The sequence below is a fragment of the Auxenochlorella protothecoides genome, assembly GCF_000733215.1.
Source record: "Auxenochlorella protothecoides strain 0710 unplaced genomic scaffold scaffold55, whole genome shotgun sequence".
Lineage (NCBI taxonomy): Eukaryota > Viridiplantae > Chlorophyta > Trebouxiophyceae > Chlorellales > Chlorellaceae > Auxenochlorella > Auxenochlorella protothecoides.
Window position 1 is genome coordinate 197184 of NW_011934296.1, and position 25872 is coordinate 223055.

At 63.2% G+C, this 25872-nt stretch overlaps 9 protein-coding genes across 9 annotated transcripts; 6 read left to right on the top strand and 3 right to left on the bottom strand.

Moving 5' to 3' along the window:
* Nucleotides 1–386: 386 nt before the first annotated feature.
* On the top strand, nt 387–5465 carry F751_4970 (hypothetical protein; the record flags this gene model as incomplete). Its single annotated transcript, XM_011401555.1, has 13 exons — nt 387–604; nt 735–816; nt 955–1017; nt 1144–1241; nt 1424–1520; nt 1631–2056; nt 2283–2375; nt 2572–2770; nt 2947–3101; nt 3409–3462; nt 4537–4710; nt 4972–5137; nt 5326–5465. 13 exons carry the CDS (start codon nt 387–389, stop codon nt 5463–5465), a joined length of 1965 nt encoding a protein of 654 aa, XP_011399857.1.
* A 230-nt stretch (nt 5466–5695) lies between these two features.
* F751_4971 (40S ribosomal protein S11) lies at nt 5696–6651 on the bottom strand (the record flags this gene model as incomplete). The annotated part of the gene is made up of 4 exons (XM_011401556.1): nt 5696–6015; nt 6189–6286; nt 6507–6547; nt 6640–6651. The coding sequence occupies 4 exons, from the start codon at nt 6649–6651 to the stop codon at nt 5696–5698; spliced, it is 471 nt and encodes a 156-aa protein (XP_011399858.1).
* Nucleotides 6652–8562: 1911 nt separating this feature from the next.
* F751_4972 (Abnormal spindle-like microcephaly-associated protein-like protein) lies at nt 8563–15072 on the bottom strand (the record flags this gene model as incomplete). Its single annotated transcript, XM_011401557.1, has 18 exons — nt 8563–8799; nt 8997–9170; nt 9283–9364; nt 9517–9704; nt 9860–10190; nt 10347–10458; nt 10558–10636; nt 10824–11252; nt 11447–11966; nt 12120–12171; nt 12415–12537; nt 12708–12810; nt 13027–13278; nt 13525–13715; nt 13947–14088; nt 14261–14385; nt 14567–14684; nt 14863–15072. The coding sequence occupies 18 exons, from the start codon at nt 15070–15072 to the stop codon at nt 8563–8565; spliced, it is 3468 nt and encodes a 1155-aa protein (XP_011399859.1).
* A 1851-nt stretch (nt 15073–16923) lies between these two features.
* On the top strand, nt 16924–18191 carry F751_4973 (Transmembrane protein 56-A; the record flags this gene model as incomplete). Its single annotated transcript, XM_011401558.1, has 5 exons — nt 16924–17010; nt 17141–17296; nt 17485–17613; nt 17781–17903; nt 18105–18191. 5 exons carry the CDS (start codon nt 16924–16926, stop codon nt 18189–18191), a joined length of 582 nt encoding a protein of 193 aa, XP_011399860.1.
* A 112-nt stretch (nt 18192–18303) lies between these two features.
* On the top strand, nt 18304–18567 carry F751_4974 (hypothetical protein; the record flags this gene model as incomplete). Its single annotated transcript, XM_011401559.1, has 1 exon — nt 18304–18567. The coding sequence occupies one exon, from the start codon at nt 18304–18306 to the stop codon at nt 18565–18567; it is 264 nt and encodes an 87-aa protein (XP_011399861.1).
* On the bottom strand, nt 18486–19335 carry F751_4975 (hypothetical protein; the record flags this gene model as incomplete). Its single annotated transcript, XM_011401560.1, has 3 exons — nt 18486–18862; nt 19089–19179; nt 19273–19335. 3 exons carry the CDS (start codon nt 19333–19335, stop codon nt 18486–18488), a joined length of 531 nt encoding a protein of 176 aa, XP_011399862.1.
* A 927-nt stretch (nt 19336–20262) lies between these two features.
* On the top strand, nt 20263–21082 carry F751_4976 (Alpha-ketoglutarate-dependent dioxygenase alkB-like protein 3; the record flags this gene model as incomplete). Its single annotated transcript, XM_011401561.1, has 3 exons — nt 20263–20412; nt 20525–20651; nt 20874–21082. Coding segments are annotated over 3 exons (486 nt in total), but the record flags the coding sequence as incomplete, so codon positions are not given.
* A 552-nt stretch (nt 21083–21634) lies between these two features.
* F751_4977 (RNA-binding protein 8A) lies at nt 21635–22387 on the top strand (the record flags this gene model as incomplete). The annotated part of the gene is made up of 3 exons (XM_011401562.1): nt 21635–21740; nt 21936–22061; nt 22233–22387. The coding sequence occupies 3 exons, from the start codon at nt 21635–21637 to the stop codon at nt 22385–22387; spliced, it is 387 nt and encodes a 128-aa protein (XP_011399864.1).
* Nucleotides 22388–22813: 426 nt separating this feature from the next.
* Nucleotides 22814–25698, top strand: F751_4978 (5'-AMP-activated protein kinase subunit gamma-1; the record flags this gene model as incomplete). Its single annotated transcript, XM_011401563.1, has 7 exons — nt 22814–22864; nt 22948–23051; nt 23342–23982; nt 24170–24605; nt 24711–24822; nt 25102–25209; nt 25519–25698. 7 exons carry the CDS (start codon nt 22814–22816, stop codon nt 25696–25698), a joined length of 1632 nt encoding a protein of 543 aa, XP_011399865.1.
* Between the last annotated feature and the right edge of the window lie 174 nt (nt 25699–25872).

Genomic DNA, 25872 nt, shown 5'->3' on the forward strand with positions numbered 1-25872 from the left:
TGGCCTGAGATTGCCTAAAGTCTTGCAATAAATTAGCGATTGAACACAAGGCTGCATCGAATCATCAGGTAGGAATTGCAGCTCCACTGCTGCCGGTGTTACCAATCAGCTGTCTGTGAACCGTAGGGGTGTAGTGCGGTTGAGACGGTGTCCGCATTTAACGGCTGCGTAAGGCGCTGACGAATTCTATCCCATAATCAACTCGTCTTCTCATCGTTTCACCACTGCAGAGCCGTGAAAATGCCGGGACCTCGGCGAGCGAAGCTTTCGCTCCTGGTCACAGCTGTTTTAGCCATCACGGCGGCACATGCGTATGGTAGGTTGCTCTTCATGGCTCTGCTAAATTCGATCTCATCTGACCATGCCATGAAGACTGATGAGATCCCATGACCCGTTCCGCTACCCCAGAGTGCCCTACGACCTGTCTACCCACCGCCAACTGCAAGTGCGGAACAAGCGGCATTCCTGGAGGTCTCGATGCGTCGGTCGTTCCCCAGTTCATCGTCCTCACCACCGACGATGCGGTCACCCTGAAGACCAAAGCATCTCTTCTCCAGATCACCGACAACCACGTCAACGACAATGGCTGTGCCATGCCTGCAACGTGAGCCCATCGGGAGGTTGGCCGGGGTACAGGATGCATCTGCATTCTATGCCGAGCGCTTTTCTGGTCCTGCAGCGCCGATCATTCTCCACCCAGACCTTCACAACACTACTCGCGGTCATTAACGCAGGTGGTTTGCTCCAGTTGACAATACAAGTGTCTCGCTGGTCCAGCAGTTGTTCGTGAAAGGTCATGAAATCGCCACGCAAACGGTATGCATCTGGTCGATGAGCACTAAGGGGTCACGTCAAAAATGAGGCAAGAGCCACCCATGAAGCTCAAGGAGCGCCCACCGCAATCCCTTCCCTCTCTCATCCTTGCCCACCTCCCTTTCTCCCGGGCCCTTGCAGATGAGCGGCACCTCAGTGGCTAGCCTGGAAGAGATTGTCGGGGCCAAGACTTGGTACAATCAGGTGTGGTGGTGATCGAGGCTGCTCAGTCAAGAAGGCGGGGGCACGAGAGGGCTAGAGCATGCACCAAGACAATGCCCAGGTTGATGGAAAAGGGGTTGTAAACACTGGGAACCTCCCTCCTCGCAGACGGCCAAGCTACCCATGGAGAAAATCCAGGGGTTCCGCGCCCCATACCTTGCCTTCTCACCCGAGCAGCGTGCCATCCTGTCTAACAACGGCTTCAGGTGCGCACCAGGGTGGCTGTGCTCGAGTGCAGGGAGATCTGAATTTTGGGATCCAGTTGAACACCGTCGGTTCTGACCTGTGCAGGAGTACACCCTACAGAGGCAGCCAGCTGTGTGATTTACTCGGCGCCATGCTTTGCATTTGGTGACCACCGGATGTCCTTCAATGCGCCTTCCTGTAGGTACGACTCCTCCATCTCGGAGTCCTTCCCATCCACCACATCTCCAAGCGCCACAAACCTGCTGTGGCCCTACACCATGGACCATGGCATCCCACAGGTGAGCCTCTCCATATATTTATTACAGGCCGCTCTGGCTGGAGCTAGGCCTATCGCGATGTATCAACGACCCAGGTCACCTCAAGATCTCACACCCTTGCTTCACCGCAGGTCTGCACGACCGGGGTGTGCAGCTCTGACGAGGTGTATGCGGGTCTCTGGGAGTTCCCAGTGTGGGATACCCAGAACAGCGACGCAAGTCTGGCGGGCACGATGAACCCCCAGGGCGACCTCTACTCCCTGTACAAGCTGGCGCTTGACAACCGCCGCTCCGGCAACCGCGCGCCGCTGGGCGTGTACGTGACGGCGGCCTGGCTGGAGGCGGAGCCCGAGCGCCTGACCCAGCTGAACGCTTTTTTTGACTACGCGGCGGCCCTCCCCTACACCTGGCTGGTGACCATCTCCCAGGTGCTGGACTGGATCAACGACCCCACCGTGGCCACCAAGTACGCACCGACCTGCCTGTCCCCCGCTCAGCTCCTGGCAGAGCTGCCTGGGGTGAAGATCTGCACCCAGCCCAATGTCGGCTGCTCCTACGTGAGAGGGCAGTGGGGGGTGGGGGGGTGGGGGGAAGGCAATCCTCAGCAGCATAGTATGGTGCCACATACCTCGTTTTGGAGGGAGGTTTCAGCATGCAGATGGAAAGCAGCCCCATCTTGGGCCCCGCCGCTAGGCTGCTCCCAATGCTCTTGAGTCGTGGGATGTGAAGAGTGGGCATCATTCAAGTTCCCCACCCAACCCCTCTTCCTGCCAAACTGTGCAGGGGACGTGGGACTCGGACCAGTGCTTGTGCATCTGCCAGGGCGCGGAGTCGACTACCGGGGGCTACTGCAGGGACGCTGTGGGGTCCTGCACAGTGAGTTCTGGGCAGTGGGGTGGCGGGGCCAGGTTGGGACCGTGCCTTGCTCTGTCTTGCAGCTACGGCGGGGGCCGCTCTGCACCCAGGGTCTGGTTGTTCTCAGACTCCAAACCTGAGGAGGTGAGTGGGCTCTCACCGGCCTTCTCACCCCCACCGACTTTCCCATCCCCACCGACCTTCCCATTTCCACCAGGTTGCCAAGGGCTACGACTTTGCGAGCAACAAGTACATCTGCCCCATAGGCACCCTCCCCCCCAGCCCGCCCCCATCACCTCCCACAGCGGTGGCCAGCCCCGTGTCTGGACCCAGCTGGGGGCCCGCTGAGTCCATAGCCCCGGTCCCTGCCCCTACCCAGGTCTCTCCCTCCATACAGCTTTCAGACGGGCTGTGCGGTGAGTTGGTCTGCTCTTGGGTCCGGCAGTGGGGATGGGGTGCCTGCCTGAGCTGCAGGGCATGGTCTGTTGGGCATGCCAACCGATCTCACAGAGGGTGCTTGAGCATGGCATGCTCGCCCGTGCACGGCTCAGACCATTGATCTGACCCTTGCTCCCGCCATGCCCTGCCCCAGGGCATGACCTGCTGTCCTTTGCCGGCCTGACCATTTCCGGGTACGAGTCTCTGAACGATGGCTATGCCGTGGCCATCAAGGCGCTGGACGGCAGCTGTGAAACCTGCGCCATGGCCCCCGTGACGGGGACCATCAGCTACATCTCCATCGACATGGTGGGTGGCTGGTAGCTGTGTGCGGGTGTGGTCGGGGAAAGGGGTCAGGTGAGGGAGGCTGCCCCGGTGTTGTGGGGCGTGCATCGCACCGGTTGTGCGTCCACACGAGAGCGTCGCCCGCAGATGCCGGCGGGCATGGGGCGCATGTGGCAGTGCACTCTACTCGGATGCCCACAATCACTCCAGCACGCCGACCACCACGTGCATCTGTCTCGCGCTCACCCTGCGCATCAGCCTGTGTGGAGTCGTCTGGTGGACCAGGCGACACGAGCACCCCCCCCCCCGCCCCGCGCACACACGCGCGCAGGGGTACAGCGTGACGCTGTCCAGTGTCTCCATCCGCTCCTCCTACGACGTCCTGGTGAACATCTAGGTCGGGGAGAGCGCCGCCAACAACGGCATGAACAACGCGCTGTGTGCCCAGGTGCGTAGGTGTGCCCGACGTGGGAAGCGGGGGCTCTGGGGGCCGATGGACTGACTGTAGATCTACCTCGCCCGGCAACTGCTGAGGCTGCACAGCCCAGTGTGCCCTCGCCACCTCCCCCGCCTGCCCGCTCCCTCGACGCCGTGCTTCCTCCACCATCCCCTCCGCCCCGCCTGCCCCGCCCCGCGCTCCTCACCAAGTCAGGGCCTCGCTCTCATTCCCTTTCCTCCGCCCGCCCCCCCGACAGAGCTACCAGGTGAGGGCTGGCGGCGCTTGCGCAGTGCCCTGCGCCGCCACCGGCACGTACGTGACTGTCCAGACCAAAGGCACGCTGACCCTCTGCGACATCTACCCCGTGGTGGCCTCGTCCGCGCCGCCCCCACCCAGCCCCCTGGCCCGCTCCCCCGTCATCGTGGACATGGACGTGACGGGGCTATCGACCGCCGTGGTGACCGCGGCGGGGGCCCCCGCCATCTGCGGCGTCCTGGTCAGCCTGACGAACGACGTGACGGCCACCTGCTCCGTCACCTCTGTGGCGGGTGTGCCGGCGGGCCGGCGCCGGCTGCTGGACGACTCCTCCGTGCACGTGACGGCGGTGGTGCAGACCGCGGACTCTACCGGCTTGGTGGCCTCACTGAGCAACACCACGCAGGCCGCCGCCCGGATCCTCGCGGCGGGAGCCGTGCCGGTCACCGCCTCCTCCATCATCGTGAGCGGGGGGTGGTGTTTCTCTATGGAAGGGGGGAGGGGGTATGATGGAGGGGTGTGTGGGCGGGGAGGCTTGTCATGGCGTCGCTTACTATAATGAGGGCGTTGATGCAGAGGAATGGTACTTTTTGGGACCCTGGAAGGAGCATTGGGTGGCAACCTGCTTGCCAGCGTCAGTGTTAACCCATCCCGAACTCGTTGGGCGCGGTTCGGCGCCGGCTGTCAGGGCCCGCACCACCGCCTAGGAACAGGCCCTGCAGGCAAGTACTCAGCATCGGCCCCCCTTCCCCTTCAAACCCGCAGACCGGGGGCCTGCCATCCCCTCCCCCTGGCAAGATCCCCAGCCCTCCACCATCGCCTGGCTCCAGCCCCAACCCACCCAGCAGTAGCGGGGGCAAGTCCAGCGTCGGGGCCATCGCCGGTGGCGTGATCGGAGGGCTGGTGGCTGCCGCGCTGCTGGTCTGGCTGATCATCGTGGTGGGTTGGGGGGGGCGTCGAGAATTGGTCGGGGTGAAGCTCGAGCCTTGAGCCAAGGGGCAGGGGTCGAGACATGATTGTGCCGGGGCCTTGACGAGGACGTCTGGGATGCGTCCAGGATGCATCCCTGCGTCCCTCAGGCTTGCACCAGCTGCACGGGGCCTTGAGGCTGGAGGTGTCCCCGGCAGGCTGGGCTGTGTGCCAGGTGGCAGTGCTGGTCGATGGCGTCCAACACCCCCACCGCAAACGCACACGCCGCAGGTGCGCCGGCGCCGGCAGGCCGCCGAGGGCGATGGTGACATCCCCGCCGACCCCAAGACCCCTCCCAGGCCCACGGCTGCCAGCAAGGCCAAGGAGACGAAGCAGCCCCGCCGGCGCGGGCCTGCCATCAACAGCATCGCGAAGACTCTCCCCGCCGGCGCGACTGGTGAGGGCCCGGGGCTGTTGGAACTTGTGCAGGGTCGCGCCGGCCCAGCTTGCCCTGTGGCTGCAGGCCGCGCACCACGGAATGTCCTCGGCCGCAGCATGCCCTGATGGGGACCCTGTACGACGTGCCATTCGCATGCCTGGGAGCTCACACCATGCCCCCCTCCCCCCGCTACACGACCCTGGCAGCCACCCTGGACCCCCAGTCGGCCGAGAAGCCCACCATGTACACGTCCCCACTGCGTGACTTTGCCAAGAGCATGGAGGCCGCAACCCTGGCTCAGGCCAAGGACGTCGAGGCCCAGGTGGACCCCCCCTCCAAGGAGTAGCAGACCCTGGAATTTGGCAGGTGCCAGCGGCCCCCGGTACCTGGTGGTGGGAGTTTTGACGGGATCCACCCCACATCAGGCGCCAACGCTTGCTCCTTTGTCGCCGACGCATGCTCTCCAAACCCTTTCCTTGCCTGATCCAAGACCTGTTTGTAATACGACAGCACACCGCCTGTAGTGGACACCTCCCCCCTCCTGACGCCTCTGCCTAGCGGGTTACAGACGGGTGCTCAGAAGGCGGCAAAGCCCTTCTTGCCATTGGACCCGGCGGGCACGACGCGCAGCACGTTGAAGCGCACGGTCTTGGACAGCGGCCGGCACTGGCCGACGATGACGGTGTCGCCCTCGCTGGCGCGGAACGCCGGGGAGATGTGCGCGGCGATGTTGGTGTGGCGCTTCTCGTACCGCTGGTACTTGCGGATGTAGTGCAGGTAGTCGCGGCGCAGGACCAGCGTGCGCGTCATCTTGGTGGACTTGACCTTGCCGACCAGGATGCGGCCGCGGATGGAGATGTTGCCGGTGAAGGGGCACTTGTGGTCGATGTAGTTGCCTGGGGGAGCAGGGCATCAGAGGGAGGGGCTGGGTGAGTGGTATGCACCGCCCAGCGTGGCGAGGGGGTGGCAGAGCCCCTGGTTGGTCACAGGGAGGGCAGCTTGGGACAAGCAGCCTGTACCTCCAACAGGATGCCGACCGTTCCCTGCTTGGCACAGCAACAAGACCTACCCTCGATGGCCTCCTTGGGGGTCTTGAAGCCCAGGCCGATGTTCTTGTAGAAACGAGCACCTGCCTTCCCGGGGGTCTTCTTGGTCGACTTGTTGTACCTGAAGGATTCGTGAGATGTGGGTCAATGAGTGTGCCTGTCCCGAGGTCCTCAATCCCTTCCCATGAGGTGGAATCGTTGTGTTCCCGAATGCTGTCCTTCTCCTCCCGCTTGCGAGGCTCCCGAGCCGAACGCAGGGTGGGACCACCCGTGAGCGCCCGTCCTCTTCGCTGAGACAATGTGGCGCCAGGCCTAAGCAAACTCCCAAAAGACGCACTCACCCCCTCTGGGCACCAAGCTGCCTCTGGAACGCCCTCTCGGTCTGCAGGTGAGCGGGAGGGGTGTTTGGCCTTAGCGGTCATCCCGTGCGCCCAGCACGGCGTAAAGCAGCCCTGCGCGCATACCGATTCCTACCTGATCCGCCATATTGACAAAGCCCCGCTTCACAGCCTCGGGTACTTGCGAGTCGAAAGAGACCGTGTCGGGGGCCGGCCATGAGCTCTGTACAGGCCGCCGAGGTGGTCGGGTACTGGAGCCTCTGCAGTACCAGCTAGCCTGTTCAGGGCAGCTCCCGCCAGTCACGCAAATGCATTGCGCATTTCCTGACACCAAGGATTTTGCTCCAAGCACAGTAAGGATATTTGGAGACTAATGTCATGTTAAACTGAAAATATCGCGGGAGACATGGTGGCTGCATCGCTGGCAAGGCGTGTAGGCTTGTGGGGTACTCCACTGCAAGCCCTTGCAGGATTCGAGATCCCTCTGAGCCTTCTTGCATCCCATTCCCTGCCTCCATCAAGCAGTCATCAGACAAATGTGCTGCCAACGACCACTTCCCATACCTCAAGTCCCCCTCAGCGCCTGCAAAGTCAACTGGATGTGCTGAGTGAAGCTGATGATGGGGTGATCAAGGTAATAGTGATAAAAATCGTGACACATGCTTTCATTCCATTCCTGTCACCAGAAATGAGCTAGTCACCGAGATGATTACCCACAACCAGGCGATGGACCAGTGGAGTGAGTTGGTACGAGCGCATCTTCCTCTCTGTGAGGCATCAGCGGCGGCATCAGCCATGGTGCATGGCGCCCTTCTTCTGGATCAACAGCTGGACCAGCTGGCTGAGGATGATGATGATGACGATGACGACGGCATGGATGGCACTGGTCTGATCCAGCACACCTCAGAGCTGCCAGCACTGGGTGAGAGGAAGGAGTGGTGCTATGCAAGGATCGCAGAGCTGGCGCAGCAGAATGATGTTGGAGACCCCGCTGCCAGCCGGTCGGATGCATTAGCTGCCCTTGTACAGGTGAGGGGAGTATGGCTTCTGGGATGGCGCCAACAGCTAGTATTAATTCCATCGTGGTGGAAGCTCACCGTCTCGCGCCCTACTACTCCTGCAGAACCTGCACAGCAACAGGTCTCTGTGCTTCAAGCCCTTTGAGTGGCTGTACACTGGTGTGACTCCGCTGCGCCTTGCCGCCGTCCTCCAAGGCGGCACAGGCGCGCCACTGCTCATGGGCGTTGCTGCAGCTGGAATCGCAGATGCCAAAGGGATACCAGCGCTGGTGCTGCCATTCCGTGAGACGGGGCAAGGGGTTTCTCAACCCAGAACAGGGGCAGCAGCCCGGCCTGCGAGGGCCCACCTTCCGACCATTCCAAGCTCTCAGTGGTGGTATGTCTCCAGTGTTGATGGAGGAGATGCAGGTGGCGCAGCTCCAGTGTGCATTGATGTGACGAATGGGAAGCGTGTTAAACCAGAGGAGGTGCAGCGGCAGGTGATAGCCTTGGCGACAACGCGATGGAGGGGTGGAGTGGCATGCTGCAAGCTGATTCTTTCCCTCGCGTGTGGTCGAACACCGCATTCGCATGCTCTGACATTTACACCTGTCCCTCTCCATGCTCAGTCTGCCGAGGACAGTGTGCTGGGCGTGTGGAGGGGCCTGGTGAGGCTGTCTATGGAAGCCTATCAGCGCAGGGGCGAGAGCGATGCCGTGGCGCGCTGGACCCACCTTCTCCTGTCACTGGATGCTGATGCCCCCGAGTGGGAGGCCATCATGCCTGGGTTCACACGGTGATCCCTGCGGGAACAGGCCCCCGCACCTTTGTGTATGTTTGTTCTGCTTGCCTCCCTTCCATTCTTACAATAAATGACTCCCTTGCGGACCTTGTTGTTCCGAGCACCCAGCCGTTCCCCCCACTGGATTTGAGGCTTTGCAAATCAAAGTTTTCAATGTACATTCATAATCCCTCTTGTCACCCATCTTTTCACTCCTGACTACATTCCAAGCCTGAGGCTTTGCACACTGACAAGACAGTGGATACTCTGGTTGCATACCTCAGTGGTTAAGTGCCTGGAGCACCCCCCTGACAATGGTGTTCTTCCCCAGGCGCTGCAGGACGCCTGGCGAGCCGGCAGGGGGCCCATGCATTGGGTCCTGCGGGTGGTTGGCGGACTGCGGGCCGGCCCCTGCAGCAGGCAGGCCCAGCAGGCTCAGCACCCTGTTTAGGGCCAGCAGCTGGCGATTGGCCGTGACCAGGGCCTTGGTGGCCTGGCGAGCGGAGACGTCGGAGCCCTACATGATGGCGTGCGGCAGGCAGTAGGGGCCATATGGAATTTGACAGCAGGGAATGGAGGGAAGGAAACGCAGGGATGCAGGAGCGGGGTCAGACCGTAGGCCTCTTCATGCCCTGCGGCAGCACAGGGCACCTGGATGTGTTGCCTAGGCTCGCCACTTCACCCTTCACCCCCTACAAAGGGGCCAAACCTCACCTTGGCCCTCTCGAGCTTGTTCAGGGTGGCCATGTGGTTCTGGGCCTTGAGGGCGAGCATGCGCCCCACCCCCTCGACGGTGGCCACAAATGCGGGTCGCCTTGAGGCATTCAGGGCATGAGCAGGGGTGGGGAGGAAGGCACGGATGGTAGACACCAGGGCCAGGAACAGCTCCTGTGGTGCGGCGACGTGCAGTGTTGTAATTTTCTGGGTTGTGTGGCTGGAGTTTCCCAGGGCGGGCGCCACCCCGGCTCGCTACCTATGTCCTCCAGATCCCAGCCCTCACCTCTTTGTCGCGATTCCTCTGGAGGAGGGCTGCAAGGAGGAGCAGCACCTCGTCGGTGGCAAGCATGGCATCCAGGCAGGACCTGGGAAGGTGGGCGACATGTGGGGACGGAATCTGGAAACAAGGATAATTCCACCCCTTGGCAGGTCACGAGTTGGCATAGCGACGGATTTCCCCTCTACACATCCCCACATGGCATATCCCCCCCCTCTCTGCTCCCCGTTACCGACACACCTGTTGCGACCCATGTGAGCCAGGCACATTACCGCGTGCCGGATCGCCTCGGGCTGCACATTGGACCCCGCCTTGGTCCCCGAGCGGAGGACGGCCATGACGATGGGAAGCGCGGCGTCGTAGCAGGTCTGGGCGCAGGCATTGGAGGCCGCCGTGCACCTGGCCAGGGTCTCCCAGGCGCCGCATGCCTGGGGGGACACGAAGGACGAGAGGAGTGGTGGGCGAGGGTGGGGCCCGTTTGCGACCCCGATGCAGCAGGGCACCCTTCCGCGGTTGGAAGTGTGCTGCGTTTCATAACTCACTCCCTTCACATCCCAGCCTCGTCATCCCAGCGCTCACTCACCACTTCGGGGAAGGGCACCGCCGCGAGGCTGCTCAGCGCCGTGGCGGTCCTGGACGCCAGGGTCGTCCGCTGGCTGGGGGGAAGCAGGTGCGCCGCCTCGGTGGCCACGCGCAGGCGGCCGCGAGCCTCGGCCAGCCGCCGCTTCTGCGGGTGCGTCTGGCGCACCCGCCCACCCCGCCACGCAGCCTGGAGGCGCAGAGCTGCCGCCCTGCGCCGCCGCAGCGCGCGCACGCCCAGCCAGGCTCGGGCCTGGGCCTGGATTACGATGGATGCAGCGCAGCGTCTGGCATACTCCGATCGCCAGGCGCGCTGTGCGAGTACGACGGCCCGCCTGCTCCGGTTGGGGGGAGAGGGCGAGTTTGTAAAACGCTGCCAATATACCACCCCCTAGCCTTGGCAGCGGAATCTTATGTCCTGGGTCAGGGGAGTGGCCATGGAGAACAATAGGCTTGGGAATGCCCCTGCTGCACTCATCACCCTCCTGTACCTGAGCTTCAAGAACCGAATCCTGGCGAGGAAGACGGACGCCCATGGCGCGATGGTCGCCCGAGCGGCCGCCTCCCGGGCCGCACGTCTTGCCCGCTCCGCCGCCTCCTGCGCTGCCACAGCGGCCAGGTGGCGCCGCTCCAGGCACCCCCGCCACCCCGCCTGCAGGCGCCGCGCGGCGGCCGCGCGGCGTGAGTAGTCCTGCATTGCACGCGCCAGCGCCTCCATCTGCGCCTTCATGGCCGCGACGGAGGCGGCGCGCGCGGCCTCCAGGTGCGCGCGGAAGGCGCGCTGGATGGTCACCGCCGCGCCGCGCCGCCGGTGGTGCGCGCGGCGCGCCAGGAAGCCGCGGGCGTGCCTATGGTGGGAGAGTCATGGACAGGATGGTGTGAAGTTGGCTGAGATCACCGTGCGAGAAGTTCACTTGTAATCAAGACAAACATCTCACCCCATGCACAAACATTTGCATCCGTCCCACAACCCACCGCTGCACGAAGATCGCGGCCGCGTCCAGACGCAACTGCCGCCGCGCCGCGTGGCCCCTCCAGACGCGCTGCACTGCCAGCGCAGCTGCATGCAGCCTGGCCCGCTCCCGCCAGGCCCGCCGGCCCCGCCACGCTGCCTGGACGGCCAGTGCCGCGCCCTTCTCCGTTGCCAGCCGCCGCCGTGCATGGTGCCCGCGCCAGTGCCTCTGCAGCATCTCCGCCGCGCCGCGCCACGCCAGGAATGCGCGGCGCCCGACCGACCCCCTCCACATGCGCTGGATGCGGGTGGCCGCCGCATGCGCGGCCGCCAGGCGCGCCGCTTTGACTGCTCGCCAGCGCCGCTGCAGCAGCACCGCGGCCTCCCTCAGGCGGCGGTAGTTTTCCGCATCGCGCGCCTGCAGGCGGTGCTGCCGCCAGTGCGCCTGGCGAGGGATGGTGGGGTCAGGGGGAAATGAGGGCCGCGACCAGCCTGGACTGATCCCCAGGGGTGAGTCCCAAGCCTCGGCATGCGGCGTGAGCTGACGCGGATCTCTCAGTCATCCTGGTGGGCACAAGTAGTGTCCCTAAGGCGCGCCCCTTCCCACCATTTCCCCCCACCTCCCATACACAAACACACCTGGATGATCTGAGCCGCACGGGCTTTGGTCTGCTCATGGCGCCGCACCGCCCATCCCCGGGCCGCGGCCTGAATTAGAATCGCGGCGCTGCAGCGGCGGGCGAGCCGCGCGCGTTCCAGCCACCCACGCACGTGCGCCTGGAGCACTGGCGCCGCGCGCCGCGCCTTGAGGAAAGCGCGGCGTCCGTGGCTGGCCCGCCAGGCGGTCTGCATCGCGGCGGCGGCGAGCTCTTGGCGCCGCGCCGTGCGTGCTTCAGCGAGCTCCGCCCTGCGCACCGCTACGCCGGCCAGGAGGCGCGGCAGCAGCTTTTCCTCGAGCACTTGCCTGCGCGCCTGCCGGCCGTGCCAGAGGGCCTGCAGCGTCACCGCCGCCGCTCGCGTCGCATGGAGGGCCAGGCGAGCGGCCCTGCCGCGCCACAGCGCCTGCAGCCGAGTTGCGGCTTCCAGGCGCGCCGCCCGGTCCCGGCGCGCTGCCTCCAGGCCACTGAGGAAGACGTGACGCCGGTACGCCGCCTGCACCCTGCTCGCCGCCGCGATCCAGGCGTGCAGGTGCGCGCGCGCGGCGCCCGGGCCCTGCCGCGGCGCGGCCGCCCGGCGCCGCCACAGGCGCTGGATGGTCATGGCCCCCCGCTCCTCGCGCGAGGCTTCCAGCAGGCGGCTGCACATGCCGCACAGCGCCAGCAGGACGGAGCGGTCGTCTGCACCGTGCTCCACCACGTCTTCGCCTGCATTGGGAGGAAAGTGGGGGAAAGGGGGGCATCGTCGGGGCGTAGCATGCCGTCCATGGCGCCTAGGTGCAGCTATTGCGCAATACACCGAGGGCATATATACACAGCGGGTACAAGGAGAGGTCGGAGGAACCGGGCGTCTATAGAAATACGCCAAGGATGACACCATCTCTGCATGCCCCGGCGATTCCCCCTCCCTTGTTCTACTAGTTCCCCAACCCCCAACCCTTGTATTCAGACCTGACAGCAGCGCGCCCGAGCCGCCCAGCGCCTCCATAGCGAGGGCCACCCGGTCGAAGTTGGACTGCACCCCGGCGCGGTACTGCCTGGCGGCAGCATCCTCCCGGCACGACAGCGCCCAGGCTGCAGGCGCGGGCGGCGGGGTAGATGGTCGGCAGATTGTACTCAACACCGGCGCTCACAACACCGGGATGCCTCCCAGCTACTCGGGAAATTCCGCCTCTGACATACAGGGCATCCGCCCAAACTCAGCCCCTGCATACCCCATCGCGCCAACAAAGTCATCACGTCACCTTGCTGCTGAGGATCCTCGGCGCCCGTGGAGGCCAGGAGGGCCGGCGGCACCTCGTAAATCTCGCTCCGTGGCAGCACCGCCTCGCCCAGGTACTGCCGCACCTGCATGGGAGTTGGAGGTCTAGGAGCTCAGGACTCCGAAAAGCCACAACATTCCTGGAACCCAACGGACCACCCCTTCACTTCCGGGGCCAGTACACCTCGAGCCGGCTCACCACAAGCTTTCCCCTGCAGCTCCCAGCTTCGCATCCCTTGCACAACAGCCTCTCATCCCCCACCGCCCTCCGCCTGGCCCTCGTTCATCAGCACGCAGCGTACCAGCAGGCAGAGCAGGCGCCCATCTCCGTACGTGGCGGCGATGTTCCCGGCCGCGCCCTGCACGCAGCCCGTGGCCGCCGCCGCCCAGCAGAGCACGAGGCGGAGGAGGCCTGCTGCGGGCCCGGCGTCCGCCTCGACGGCCGGGGGCAAGACCACGCCGGCCAGGCGGGCCGCGTGGTCGCCACCCTGCCCGCCCCCGCCCGTCCCATCACCCCTCCCCGCTGCCAGCCTGTCGATCTCGGTCTGCAGCGCCTGGCCGCGCACGCGGCGGGGCAGGTCCAGGCGCAGGAACGCGCGCCAGAGGAGGTCCAGGGTGGGCGCGCGGTCCCCGTCGACGAGCATGGGCGCGGCGGGGTGGACCCCGGGCCGCGGCGTGGCCCCCGGGCCGGGGGCGGCGGCCTCCAGCCGGACGCCGTGCCGGGCCAGGGCCTCCAGCGCCAGCGAGACGTTGAAGAGGCGCGCGGGGCGGGCGGCGGCGGGGAAGCGCGCCGCGTCCACCAGGCCCGGGCGCCCCGTCAGCGCGTCGACCAGGCGGCAGAGGCGCAGGCCGTCGCGCAGGCCCACCGCCAGGCTGGGCAGGCGCCAGTCCAGCTCGCGCTTGGGGTGCTGGGCGTGGGACAGGCGGTACCCGTACCGCCCCAGCGTCCGCGCCAGGTCGCCCTCGCTGCCCAGCCACCGGCCCAGCACGCCTTGCAGGGCCTGGGTGGGGGGCGTGGGGGGGGCGGGGGGGCGGCGGCATGGGAAACAATGTGTCCAGGGGTGGCGCCAGCATGGACAGCGCTGGTACAGCAGCCGATCTCCGAGATCACTGCATGTGCTCCGCTAGACAGGGCGGGACTGTGGTTCCTTCGGCATGGCTGCCCTCCCCCTCATGATCTGATTGATGCATCGAGGTCCACCCCAAATCCTCCAAAACCTACTCACGCTGGCAGAGGACTTATGGGGGGCATCGACCAGGAAGAGCAGGGGTAACCCCGGCTCCAGGTCCTGCCTCTCCGCCGCGCGGTCCAGCAGGAGCACGAGGAGCAGGATGCGCTTGAGGGCCAGCCGTCCGAGGAGGTCCTGTGGAGCATGATCACGGAAGGGGGCCTGGTGGACAGGCTTGAGCGCCGCGCCCGACGGGGGGGTTGCACTGCAGATGTCTCAGGGCACAGATGATTTCATGCTCGGAGCAGAGGATATGTCTTGCAAATGGAGCCCCTTGAGGACCGACCCCCTACCCCCAGCAGCTCACGTTGTCCTCCTTCCGTGCCGCGCCGGCGCCGACTCGCCTGGGTGCCGCCGCATCCTGACAGCCAGGGTCGCAGAGTACGTGCTCCCTAACAAAAGCCTCCAGCTTTGAGCACCCGGGCTTGGCGACTGTGACTGTGCGGTCGTGCGCGGAGTTTGCCCTGGAAGCAGCCTCTTCGAGTCCAGAGGTGAGCGTTTCTCAGAGCGTTCCTCCCTCGGGACATGCGTGCAAAAGATCCACCGAGCTGCTCAACTCAGCAAAACCGATCTGTAATCTATAGACGCTGTTCCCCCCCCTCCTGCTGCTCACCGCTGTCGACGGACTTGCCCACCACCACCTCCAGGGCTGCGGTGAGCCAGAAGGGGTGGTAAGAAAGCAGGACTCGTCGCGCCGCAGCCTGCTCCTTGACGTTGCGCAGGCTCAATGCCTGGATTATCAGCAGGGGGTAGGGGTGAGGGTTCTGGCGTCTCTGGAGCCCGTCACAGCTGGACACGCGACCAGCACATCAGTGGCCTTGGTTTCCCCGGGCATTTCCCCCTAATCATTCCCTGGCCCCAGCTGCAATACACCACACCGTTTGCCAGGGCCCCGTGCCCAGCACCCACCTCGCTCCCAATCCGGAGCTGACCGGTGTCGATCCTGGCCTCCACCCTGACCATGACGTCCTGCAGGCCCGCGTCCGCCTGGTACATGGACCACAGCCAGCCTCTGGTGCGGGCCGCCAGCCGCGCCATGGCGGCGTTGCTGGGCTCGGCCGTGCTGGGCGCCAGCACGGCATTCACCCAGGCAGTGAAGGTGGCCTCCTGGCGGTCCATCCATGCCCTGCACACAAGCAGGTCAAGCGTGCGCTGGGACATGCAAGGCTGAAGGAGGAGGGATGGGGGCTGTAGGGTCCGGCCGCCCTCCACGACCTAGCATCGAGCGCTGGACCTCCAGGGAATGGTGTGCAGCAGCAGATGCAGCCATGTCGTACACTGAACAACAAACCTCCATTCCCACCACACTTTGACATGCCCAACTCCCCACAACTGCGCACGTGGCATGGAAGGCAGTCAGGGTGCGGGGCCCCCGTGGAACCTGGCGTGGGTTGCTGCGAGGCGTGCCCACTGCTCCGCGGGGGTTGGTGTGCCGGCCCGGGGAGTGGCGTTCCTGTCGGGGGTGCCTGAGCCACCTCGCAGAGCCATGTGCGGCACTAGTGGGGTGAGGGGGAGTCCCGGTCCAGGGCCTCGGCCAGCCCTTGACGACTGAGGGGTGCACTGCCGGGCACTGACGAGGGTGGGGCGTCCTCCGCCCTGGCTGCAGACTCATGGGGCTGAGTGGGAGGCGGGGGATGCATGGAGGCTTCATGTGAGACACCCTCCCTGCCGACGACTGAAGAGCAGGGGAGGCCATGGCATCGGATTGGGACTCGAGAGCGGCCCGCATCGTGGAGCCACCTGCTCCCTTGTGAGATGGAGGGGCCAGTCCTCGGGGGGGGGTGTCGTAACCCGGATCCATTGCCTAGGCCTAACCGGCACGAGACGATGGGCAGCTCTTCGATGTTTCCCACGTAATGAGAAGTGAAGTGGCTTGGTCGCGCTCCCCAGTGCTGCTCGCCCCGTCGCCGGTCGACAGACCACGACGGTGGGCAACCAGGGGCCGAGGCCGTCAGACTTGATCGCGGAGGTTCAAACGAGCCCCCGCGCAGTATGTATAGTAGCATGCATTGGTATCAGTAATGAATACACCTGAGAATCCATCAACAAAGCCCCGTACCCGGAGACTCGTGGCTGGGAGGATGTGCTGCGCGGTCTGTCCCCAAATATTCAAGCCCCAAGTTCAGGAAACCAAAGCACTGTGCTCATGCAATTGATACGCAGGGAGTCGCTGCGAATCGCTGCGCACCTTGACTGCCCACCAGCTGGGTAATCAGGGTTTCTGAGAGTATCTGTTGATCTTGTGGCTCCTCCTTCGTGTGCCAGTCCGCGATTCAAGGCGAGGGCCTGGAGCCATGGGGCGCCCAGACTCCTGGCCAGAACACAGCACGACTCTCCTTGCAGCAGGTGAGCCCCTCTGCATGATCTGATCGGATCGCATATTGCATACTGCATCCACCGCACCTCCCTCTTACTCTCCCAATATACCCACAATCAGCTGTGGCCGGCTATGCGACCTACGTGGGAAGCTACAAGGCCTCGCGATGGCTCTCCCCACTCATCACAGCCTCTTATTCAAACCTCTCTGAAAAGAAAAAGCTCGAGTGGGATGCCAGGCGAGTTGATCAACGCCAATTTTGCATCTCTGACTGTCAGGCCCCGGCGCACCTATCCCGGGCATCGGAGGGCTTTCTCGAGGCCCTTTAAGCTGCACCCGTCAAAATTCCAACAGGCATCCTCCTGGGTCCCTCCGCAGGTGGCCCTCCACCCTGCACGCCGTGGTGCTCAGTTCTGCTGCTGGGTATCTCTTTCTCTGCACAGACCTCTTCTCAGACTCCAAGGTTTGTCTGGGTGTGCTTATCAGTGGTGGGGCTGCTTGCCAGAGTTATGGACTCATGCATGTGCCCACGCAATGGAGTTCAGGAAATAGGGGCCAGATGCACTTGTGATTGGATTTGAGATGCGGTGCTGACCTTTAAATCCTCGTGCAATTCCTTACTCCAGGAGTTTGGAGACCCTGTCATCCTGAGGATGAACCCACTCTCAACTGCAGCCCTGGGCTATTCTCTGGGTTACTTCAGCACCGACTTGGTCATGCTCTACGCCCACTACCCGGATGTGAGTTTGTGGACGTTGCGCTGAGGCGGGCGAATGGAGACCTCTTCTGCCAACCCTTGCTGCCAGCCTGTGCATAGCCAGGTGCAGGCTGGAGGGAACACCCCCCCTGCTTCTCGTCTCCCCCTTGCAGTTTGGAGGGGCGGAGATGGGGCTGCACCACGTGGCGGCTTGGATGTCGATTGCTGTGTCTGGCATCCACGAGGAGGGTCACCTCTACACCCTGGCGCTCCTCGGCACGGAGTGCACCACGCCCTTCATCAACGCGAGGTGGATGCTGGATGCCGTGGTAAGCACAGGGTGTTGATGGGGAGAGCGGCGATGTTGCTGTTGCTCAGGCCTGGAAGCTTCAGCTGCCTTCAGGATATGGCAATGTTCCAAGGACCGGCAAAGGGGTCCGCTTGAGCTGCACATTTACACCCCCAAGCCAAATTCTCGCTGAGAGGCTCACCCCTCCCACGCCCACCGTTGTGACAGGGCTTGAGGAGCTCGCGCGTCTACCTGGTGAATGGTCTGGCCTTGGTGGCAGACTGGTTTGTCATCCGCATCCTACTCTTCCTCTGGTTCTTCGCGCACATGTACACGCATTCAGATGAGATATATCTGGTGAGGAGGCGCGGCTTGGATGCGGTGGTGAACTGGGCCTGGACCCAGGACGCTGGCGCGAGGGGCATGGATTGCGCTCCTCACACGGCATGCTTGCGTCTGCCCCAGGGCAGCACTCATGATCCATGCCGTACCCAACACACTCCCTATCACCGCTTGCACCACAGGTCTCCGTGCCGTGCATCCTCCTCCTCTTTACTGTGCCGGTGCTGCTCTTCACGCTCAATCTCTTTTGGTTCTTCAAGATCCTGGCTGGTGCACGGAAGCTGCTTTTCGGCGGACGAGACAGGGTAGGATTGTTGGGGCAATGGGGGGTTACAATACGATCGCCACCCAACAGACACTCGGACGCTTTGGCTGCACACTGGGATCCTGGGTCTTACCCCGTGCTGATTGGCAGGTATGATCCAGTCAGGAAGCACTTTCCCACGACCTAGTCCATGTGTTGGCCCTCTACATATGCTCCCTATCCAATTCCCTTCCTCACACAGACTCTGAAGCCAGAGGAGTTGGACTCCAGCATTGGCGCAGCGTTTGGCGCGCCCAGGCATGATGTTAGCAAAGATAAGGATCTTTAGGTAGCGACCTCATCACTCTTCTCCCTCGTCACTGTGCTCCCCTTTCATCTTGATTTTATGACAGCATTGACAGCGTGCCTGTGTTTGTGAAGAGCCTGTGCTCTCACCCACGATGTACTGTAGTGCCTTGGACCAACGTAGGTGCACTCGGAATAGAGGAAAGAAGGAGCCAAAGGAATTGTGCCGCAGGCAAACACCCTTGCTCCATCAAGGACCACATCAGGTCAGAAAAATAGTGCTACCACCTTGCAGCCTGCAGCGGTGCAGGGAGATGTTACCACTCTGGCAGCGCCATCACCCAAAGCCACGGTGCTGGTCATGCTGCCGCGGCGGCCTCTGGTCGAGTCCCTGCTCATGCTCCTCCTGGGCAGCCTGACGCCGCTGCGCCCTCCCTGCCATCCTCTTCTGTAGCCGGTCCTTGAGCCCCTGCATGTCTGCCTCGTGGTCAATGACGATCGGCTGCCGGTCATCGTCAGCTGCTGACCGCGACTGTGGGGGACCGTGCGAGAGAGCGCCGCTGTGGAAGTCTCGCTGGTGCCCGTGGTGGGTGTGGCCATCGTCCATGCTGCGCTGGGCCGCCAGCAGGGAGCGTATCAGCTCGGGGATGAGGTCGCGCAGCGATTTGTGGAAGTTGGCTTCGCATGCGCCTGCAAAGGCGGGCTGCTCCAGCCCTGCAGGCAGAAGGAGATGTCGGCGGGACCCAGTCAAATAAAGTCAGGGACCCCTGACCCGCCGAGTTATATTGTGTAGGAAGTCATGTTGAGATGATCCTCAGAACAGGTCGCATTCTCAACCAGATTGCTTTGTGAAGATCACAGACGAACTCGAGGTGTGCAAGCTGCATCAGCCTTCGCTCCTCCTTCCCTCTTCATCCCCGCCCCTTGCCTTTACAAGTACCTGTGAACTGCGTCCAGTGCTGGCACACCACGATCATCTCCTTCCCTGTCATTCCAGAGAAGATCACCACCGGGGGTGTGTCGGCAGGAACCTGAGGCCAAGCAGCGGATGGGTCACGGGGATGCCCGAGCACTGTCCCCAGGCCCTCGTCGGAGTCCAGTTGCTCTGGTGTGGCAGGCCACACTGCATATTCTGGGGCCATGGCATTGAACCAGGTTTGCACAGCCTTGCCGTCATCCTTGGACATGCCGACAAGGAGGATCGCCTGGCAGGGGAGGGAGTTGGTTGGCAGGGGGGTGGTCTACTACACTTCATTTGGTTACCCGGTGGGTGTACAACCAGGCAATCCACGCAACCGACTCGTTCTTTTCTAGATGAGTGCCTCGTCACCCGTGGACAGCGACTTGCCTTTGGTCCATATCTGCCGACATCTTCTAGTTTGCCGTGCTCATGCTCGTCGTGATGTTGGTGCGTGTGCTCTGCAGCCCTCAAAGGGGCCAGTCGTGCGCAGGTTCCATTTAACTTCCAGACATTGGTGAAGTATGAGCCACGAGCCTGCGCCTTTGGGTGCTGGTGCGAGGTCTGGACCCGGGTTTGGATGTATTGAAGCGCCTGAGCGCTGCGGGTTGCAACGTGCGTCTGCGTGACCAGGCCCAACGCCCCGGCCGCTACCATTGCGACTTTTACTCTTCAAATTCTCCCCACGAGTAAATTGGCTAGCCCTCCCGCCGATCACCGTCCCACTATACCTACCAATGCCTGCTACGGAGCCTGACTGTATCGAATTTCGATCTTGGCGCCTTAGACCGACTTAAAACCGAGCGCCAGCACTGTCAGCAGCACGTTCGTGACTTGCAGGAGACATGAATTATTTCAAGTGAACCAAAATCCGATATCAATACGTGTCGATTTGCAGGACTACACGAGGACGGGTGTCAGCTTTCAAATTCCTCGTCGATCTGCACCATTACCTTACCCGGCGTGCATGAACGGCATCTCTGTGAGCCAAGCAGGACTCCGGCAGCAGACCCTCGGTCGATTTTTTGCCACAAAAGCTAACAGCACATCTTCCAAAGAGGATCTGGGTCGGGGGGCCTGGATCCTGCATCGTCCGTCTCTGTGGTCTGCCAGTGAGGCAGATGCCATCACCGACCACCTGATCTGGCGCCTGCCCTGGCAGCAGCGCGAGGTCCTCATTCATGGTCGCAGGGTGCTGCAGCCGCGGCTCATCGTGTATCAGGCTGCGGATCCCAGACTTAGTTACACTTACAGCAGGGTCAAGCTGAACCCAGAACCCTGGGATGCTGTTGTTCTGGCGGTCAAGGTGAAACTAGGTCCTGTGTTCAGCTTGACAAATGAAGAAAGGTGCATGCGATCAGGGGATCTTTTCCAGGTGTGCCCATGGTCACCCTAACCCCTCCTCTGATCTGGAGCAGGAACGTGTGGAAGCTTGTCTCGGGACCTCCTTCAACAGCTGCCTCCTGAATTATTACCGAGATGGGAAGGACAAGATGTCATGGCACAGCGACAATGAGCCTCTATATGGCTCTGAGCCTACGATAGGTGAGCAGTAACTTGTGTATGCTGATGGTTTGGAAGGGGAATGAGGGTCATCACAGCTTCAATGCACCTCATGCTTGCGTTTCATTGACAGAGTTTATCATGGTGCACTGGCTCTATGACAGTCTGCCGTAGCCAGGGATGCTAGCCGTCCATGCATGCGTGCAATGCACATAATGGTGCCCCTCAGTGCCATGTCGTTCTCATGCAATTCCCTCTCAACAGCATCGGTTTCATTTGGAGCTGCGCGCGATTTCATCCTACGGAGCAATGAGGACCATGCTTGCAAAAGAACCTACTCTTTGGGCCAGGGAACACTGCTGGTGATGGGAGGTAGCACGCAAGATCACTGGATGCATGCTGTGCCGCCGAGAGCCCGTGTGGAGGAGCCGCGCATAAATCTCACCTTCAGACAGATTATCCGGCAACCTTGAGGCAATTTTTTGGATCACAAATGGCACAACATTGAGAATGTAGAGAAGGCAGACATCTTGGGACCGCAGGACGCATTAAGGCTTGAGTTCACCCAAGGACTCTCAGGATCATTTTGAGGATGTTGGCCAGCAGGGGCTACGCTGAGACCCGAGTGACTCCGCGCCTGAATGTCGAGCAGCACCTGCAACCGATCCAGTAGCTAAACGAGCGAGCACTTTGGGCTTTAGTGACCACAAAGTATACATATGCAGAGTGGTATCTTGTGCAAGTTTGACTAACGGTGCGACCAACAATAGACATCCTCTCCCCAGAGTCCAGGTGTGGTGACAACGCTGTGGCGTGTGGCGCATGGCGAGTGTAATCTTACCCACAATGCCAGAAGCTGTCATCACAGTCTATATTCTGCTTGAGCCCTTGCCCCTATCAACCTTGCAGAAACCAAGCGATGGAGGTCGATGGAGAGCGAAGGCAGAAGGTGAGCGCTCGTGAACTCTCTTGAAGCATGGTGCGCTCTTCGAATAAGCCAAGTGTTTACGGATATCTCCCCACCCATGCAGGGCCGGGGCTTCCGCGACCAGACCAGCCTTGCCGACAGGTTGGAGGGGGGCACCTTTGACAGGCTTCCCTCTGCCGGGTCTGGGCCTGGCCCCCAGAAGTGTGAGTGCAGGCGATCTAGGTTTGGTCGCCGGGTGTGATTGAGCGCACGCTCTCCGGGTGCACTGAGGAGGGGAAGCGGGGTGCAGCTCAGGAACATTCAGTGCTCGTTGGCACCTTGGCTAGACATCCTTGGCAACGCGCCACGCTGTTGAGCAAACACCATGACAACCCTCTCTGCACTCCCTCCTTGTCCAGCTGTGGAGGGGTGGGTACTCCTGGTGACAGGCGTTCATGAAGAGGCACAGGAGGAGGATCTGCACGAAGCCTTTGCTGAGTTTGGGGACATCAAGAACATCCACCTCAACCTGGATCGACGATCCGGTGAGAATGCAGGGCTCAGCGGTGGGAATTGGCTGGTGCCGGGAGTTGTGGTTGTGTACCCCATGTTGCAAGACCCAGTGTCGATAGTTTCTCACCTCCATTCAAGGCTTCTAGAATGCTGGATTGCCTGCCATACAAACCAATGCCGATCCTCCCACGCTGAATGTGCAGGGTTTGTCAAGGGCTATGCGCTGATTGAGTATGGCAGCAAGGAGGAGTCCCAGGCTGCCATCGATGATCTGGATGGGAAGGAGCTGTATGCAAAGCCAATCAATGTCACCTGGGCCTTCTCAACAGGGCCCTTGCAAGCGAAGGCGCGACGGTGAATATGCTTCTGAGTTGAGCATGATGTAAGCGAGTATCCTGACGCCGAGGGGGTCCAGGCTGATGCTGGGAGTGACCAATCAAGGACACAACCACCTTGTGTCGCGGGAAAGGTGCCATCCCCCCCACCGGCACTTACATTCGCACTCGTGACCCTCCCAACAAAGTGCTCATGCACCCTTCGAGGAGCTCGATCTTAAGAATTTGGGCCCAGATTCCATCGTTCGGGGGTTTCCACCGGTCACCCTCCTCGTTTATCCGTGCACTCGGTGGACACCCTTGCTCCTTTGAGGGTGAGGGAGCGGTTTCGGAACTGTTGGCCGAGCATCCCTCGCGCACCGGACTGGCCACGCCCTCTCGGTATATCCTGCAAGAAATGAAACATAGGCGGCGATAGTTCCCTAGAGGTGCTGCCGGTACTGTGGGGGATGGCCTTCTACGTCCCCACCAGGTTCCTGTGGCGTTTCGGAGGCTCCCAGGTACGTGGGCAGGCCTGTTCGCATCACTCTCACCATGGTCTCGCTGTGGTGGGCCCTGATCATGGCGTGGACACCCACCCCAGGTGCACCTGTGCGGCTCCTTCACGCGATGGGTGGAGACGGTGCCCATGACGCCCGTGGAGGGGCAGCCTGGCGCCTTCTCGGTCATCGTCCAGCTCCCTGCAGGGTGAGTGCGTGTGGGAGAGGTCCTTGGTGTTCGAGCCCGGCGCGACTGTTGACCTGTGTGGGCTCCTACCTGGATGGGGCACGATCATCAATAACTGCTGGATGTGGGTACTTTCCACTGCGGGCCAGGCTGCGAGCCCACAGTCCAAGCTGGTCCTCGCATGAAAGCCCAGTCCAGTCTGCATAGCCTACGTCCCTGCTCCCTCTGTGGCCGTGTGGGCGCTGCTGGGCTCAATCCCCCCACCCTTACCCAGGCATGCTCCCCTCGCTCCCCCACTCCCTCCACCCCAGGTACCACCAGTACAAGTTCATCGTGGATGGCGAGTGGCGGCACGACGAGACCCAGCCCTTCATGCCCGACCCCCTGGGCAACGTCAACAACTGGCTGTTTGTGCGGCGCCCCGACACCGCGCCCTCCATCCCGCCCGCCGCGCCGCGCGTGGCCGCGGGCTCCCCCGTGCACCTGGCGCCGCCCAGCCCCTCTGCATCCGCCTCCCCGCACCCGCTCGCCCGCCCGGCCCACCCCTCCCCCGCCTATCAGGCGCCCAGCTCCCCCCACCCCATTCAGCAGCAGCAGCAGCAGCAGCGCGTGTTTGAGGCGCCGGCCGTGGCCAGCCCGCCCTCACGCCACGGCTCCGGCGTGGTGGACCCCGGCGACGTGCTGGCGGCGCGGCGCGCCGCCACCGCGGACGGCGACGTGCGGGCCCCGCCGCCGGGCCCCCCGCCGGCCGTCGGCGCCGGCGTGCCGGCGCCGGCGCACCCAGGCCCGGGCCCCATGGCGGATGCGGAGGAGCCGGCGCACACGAGCCGCAGCATCCACGACTTCCTGGGCAGCCACACCGCGTACGAGCTCATCCTCGAGTCGGGCAAGGTGGTGCTGCTGGACGTGGACCTGCCCATGCGCCAGGCGCTGCACGCTCTGCACGAGCAGGGTGTGTGCTGGGGAAGGGTTGTGTGGGGAGGTGTGTTTGTGGAGGGGTCCATCCCAGGGGAGTCCAGCGGGTCGCTGCGAATCCTATGTACACGATGGGAGGGGGAGGGGCATCGCTCCCCACGCTCCACACCATTCAACACCCCTCCATATCCCCCCTCCCCCCAAACAACCCGCCATCTACGCAGGCATCGCGTCGGCGCCGCTGTGGGACTCGCAGGTGGGCGCGGTGGTGGGCGTGGTCTCCGCCTCCGACTTCATCTTCATGCTGCAGCGTCTGCGCCATGTGGTCTCCGCCTCCGCTGCGCTGTCCGAGGCGGAGATGGACGGGTACACCATCCGCGCGGTGCGCGATGAGCTGGCGGCCGAGTCGCGTGCGCCGCGCGCGCTGGTCTCCGCGCGCCCCGCCGACAGCCTGGCGGAGGTGGTGCGCACGCTGGTGGCGGCGCGCTGCCACCTGCTGCCCGTGCTGGGCGAGGACGCGGGCGGCGGCGGCGGCGCCTGCGAGGTGCTGGCCACCGCCAGCCTGGCGGGCGTGCTGGCCTGCGTCCTGCGCCACTTTCGCGCCTCCGCCGCCTCGCTGCCGCTGCTGGGGCGCTCGCTGCGCGAGGTGGCCATCGGCACGTGGGACGCGCGCGGCGCGGTGGCCGCCGCCGAGCGCGGGCGCGCGGGCGCGCCGCGCCGCCGCTTCGTGGACCTGGCCTGCGTTGAGCCCACCGCGCCGCTGAGCACCGCGTTGCGCCTGCTGCTGGAGACGGGCGTGTCCTGCCTGCCCGTGGTCGACGACGCGCGCACTCTGCTGGACGTCTACGCCCGCGCCGACATCTGCATGCTCGCCAAGGTCGGATGTGGGTTGCTTTTCCGTTCTAGGGTGGGGTGGGGGTTGATATCCGATGGAGAGGGGGGGGCTTGGGTTGTGAAAGGTAGGTGAGGGTTGAGACAGACTCTGAAAGCCAGTGCAGCTGCACTGACCACGTCGTGCCTGCGGAGCGGACAGGGAGCGCCGGCCCTGCGGTGCGGAGTGGTAAACATCCGACGCTCTATCTGCTGCACGGCGTGGAAGACGCAGGACCCACATCCAGCATACCAACCCATGCCCCCCCTCCTGTCGCGTGTGCAGGGCAATGCCTACAGCCGGCTGCAGCAGGAGGATGTGACGGTGGGGCAGGCGCTGACCCTGGCCTCGGCTCCCACCGCGCCCACCCAGGTGTCGGCCTGGTCGCAGCAGGTGGGTTTGGGGTGGGAGGATGTGTGTATGTGTGTGTGTGCATGTGTGGGGGCAGAGGGATGAGTTTGTACGTGTTGCTGTTCTTTGGAGGGGTGAGTGTTGAAAGTGCTCGGTATATGACTGATTGGGGGTGGCATCTATTGCCGAAAAAGTACCATGCTTGAAGCATGTGCAGAGATGGGGCACTTGATTTGAAAGTTGGTTACCAAAACTGCCACTGCATCGGCATAGCATCAAGCCAAGTGAGCAGGACAATCAACGGGACAGGCGGCCACCATTCTCCTGCCGTCCACCTTCTCACACGCGCAGTCGCAGCACCTGGGCCCGAAGCAGCGCGTCTGGATCTGCACGGCGGATGACTCGCTCCGCACCGTCGTGGAGAGGCTGGCTGTCCCAGGCGTGCGCCGCCTGGTGGTGGTGGATGGAACCACCCACCGCGTGGAGGGCATCGTGTCCCTCTCCGACGTCGCCACCTTCCTCATGGTCTAGCGGGCGAGGGAGGGTTGTGCTGCGGAGATGCAAGGGCCAGGCACCCACCTCCACATGGTGCAACATGCCAGGGGGCCCCAACGCCCAGCTAGTGTGGAGCCATGAACCTGTAACGGGTGTTCCGCTTTGTTGAATCTCACAGGCAGCGTGGTCACGGCGGGGGCGGGGCCGGGG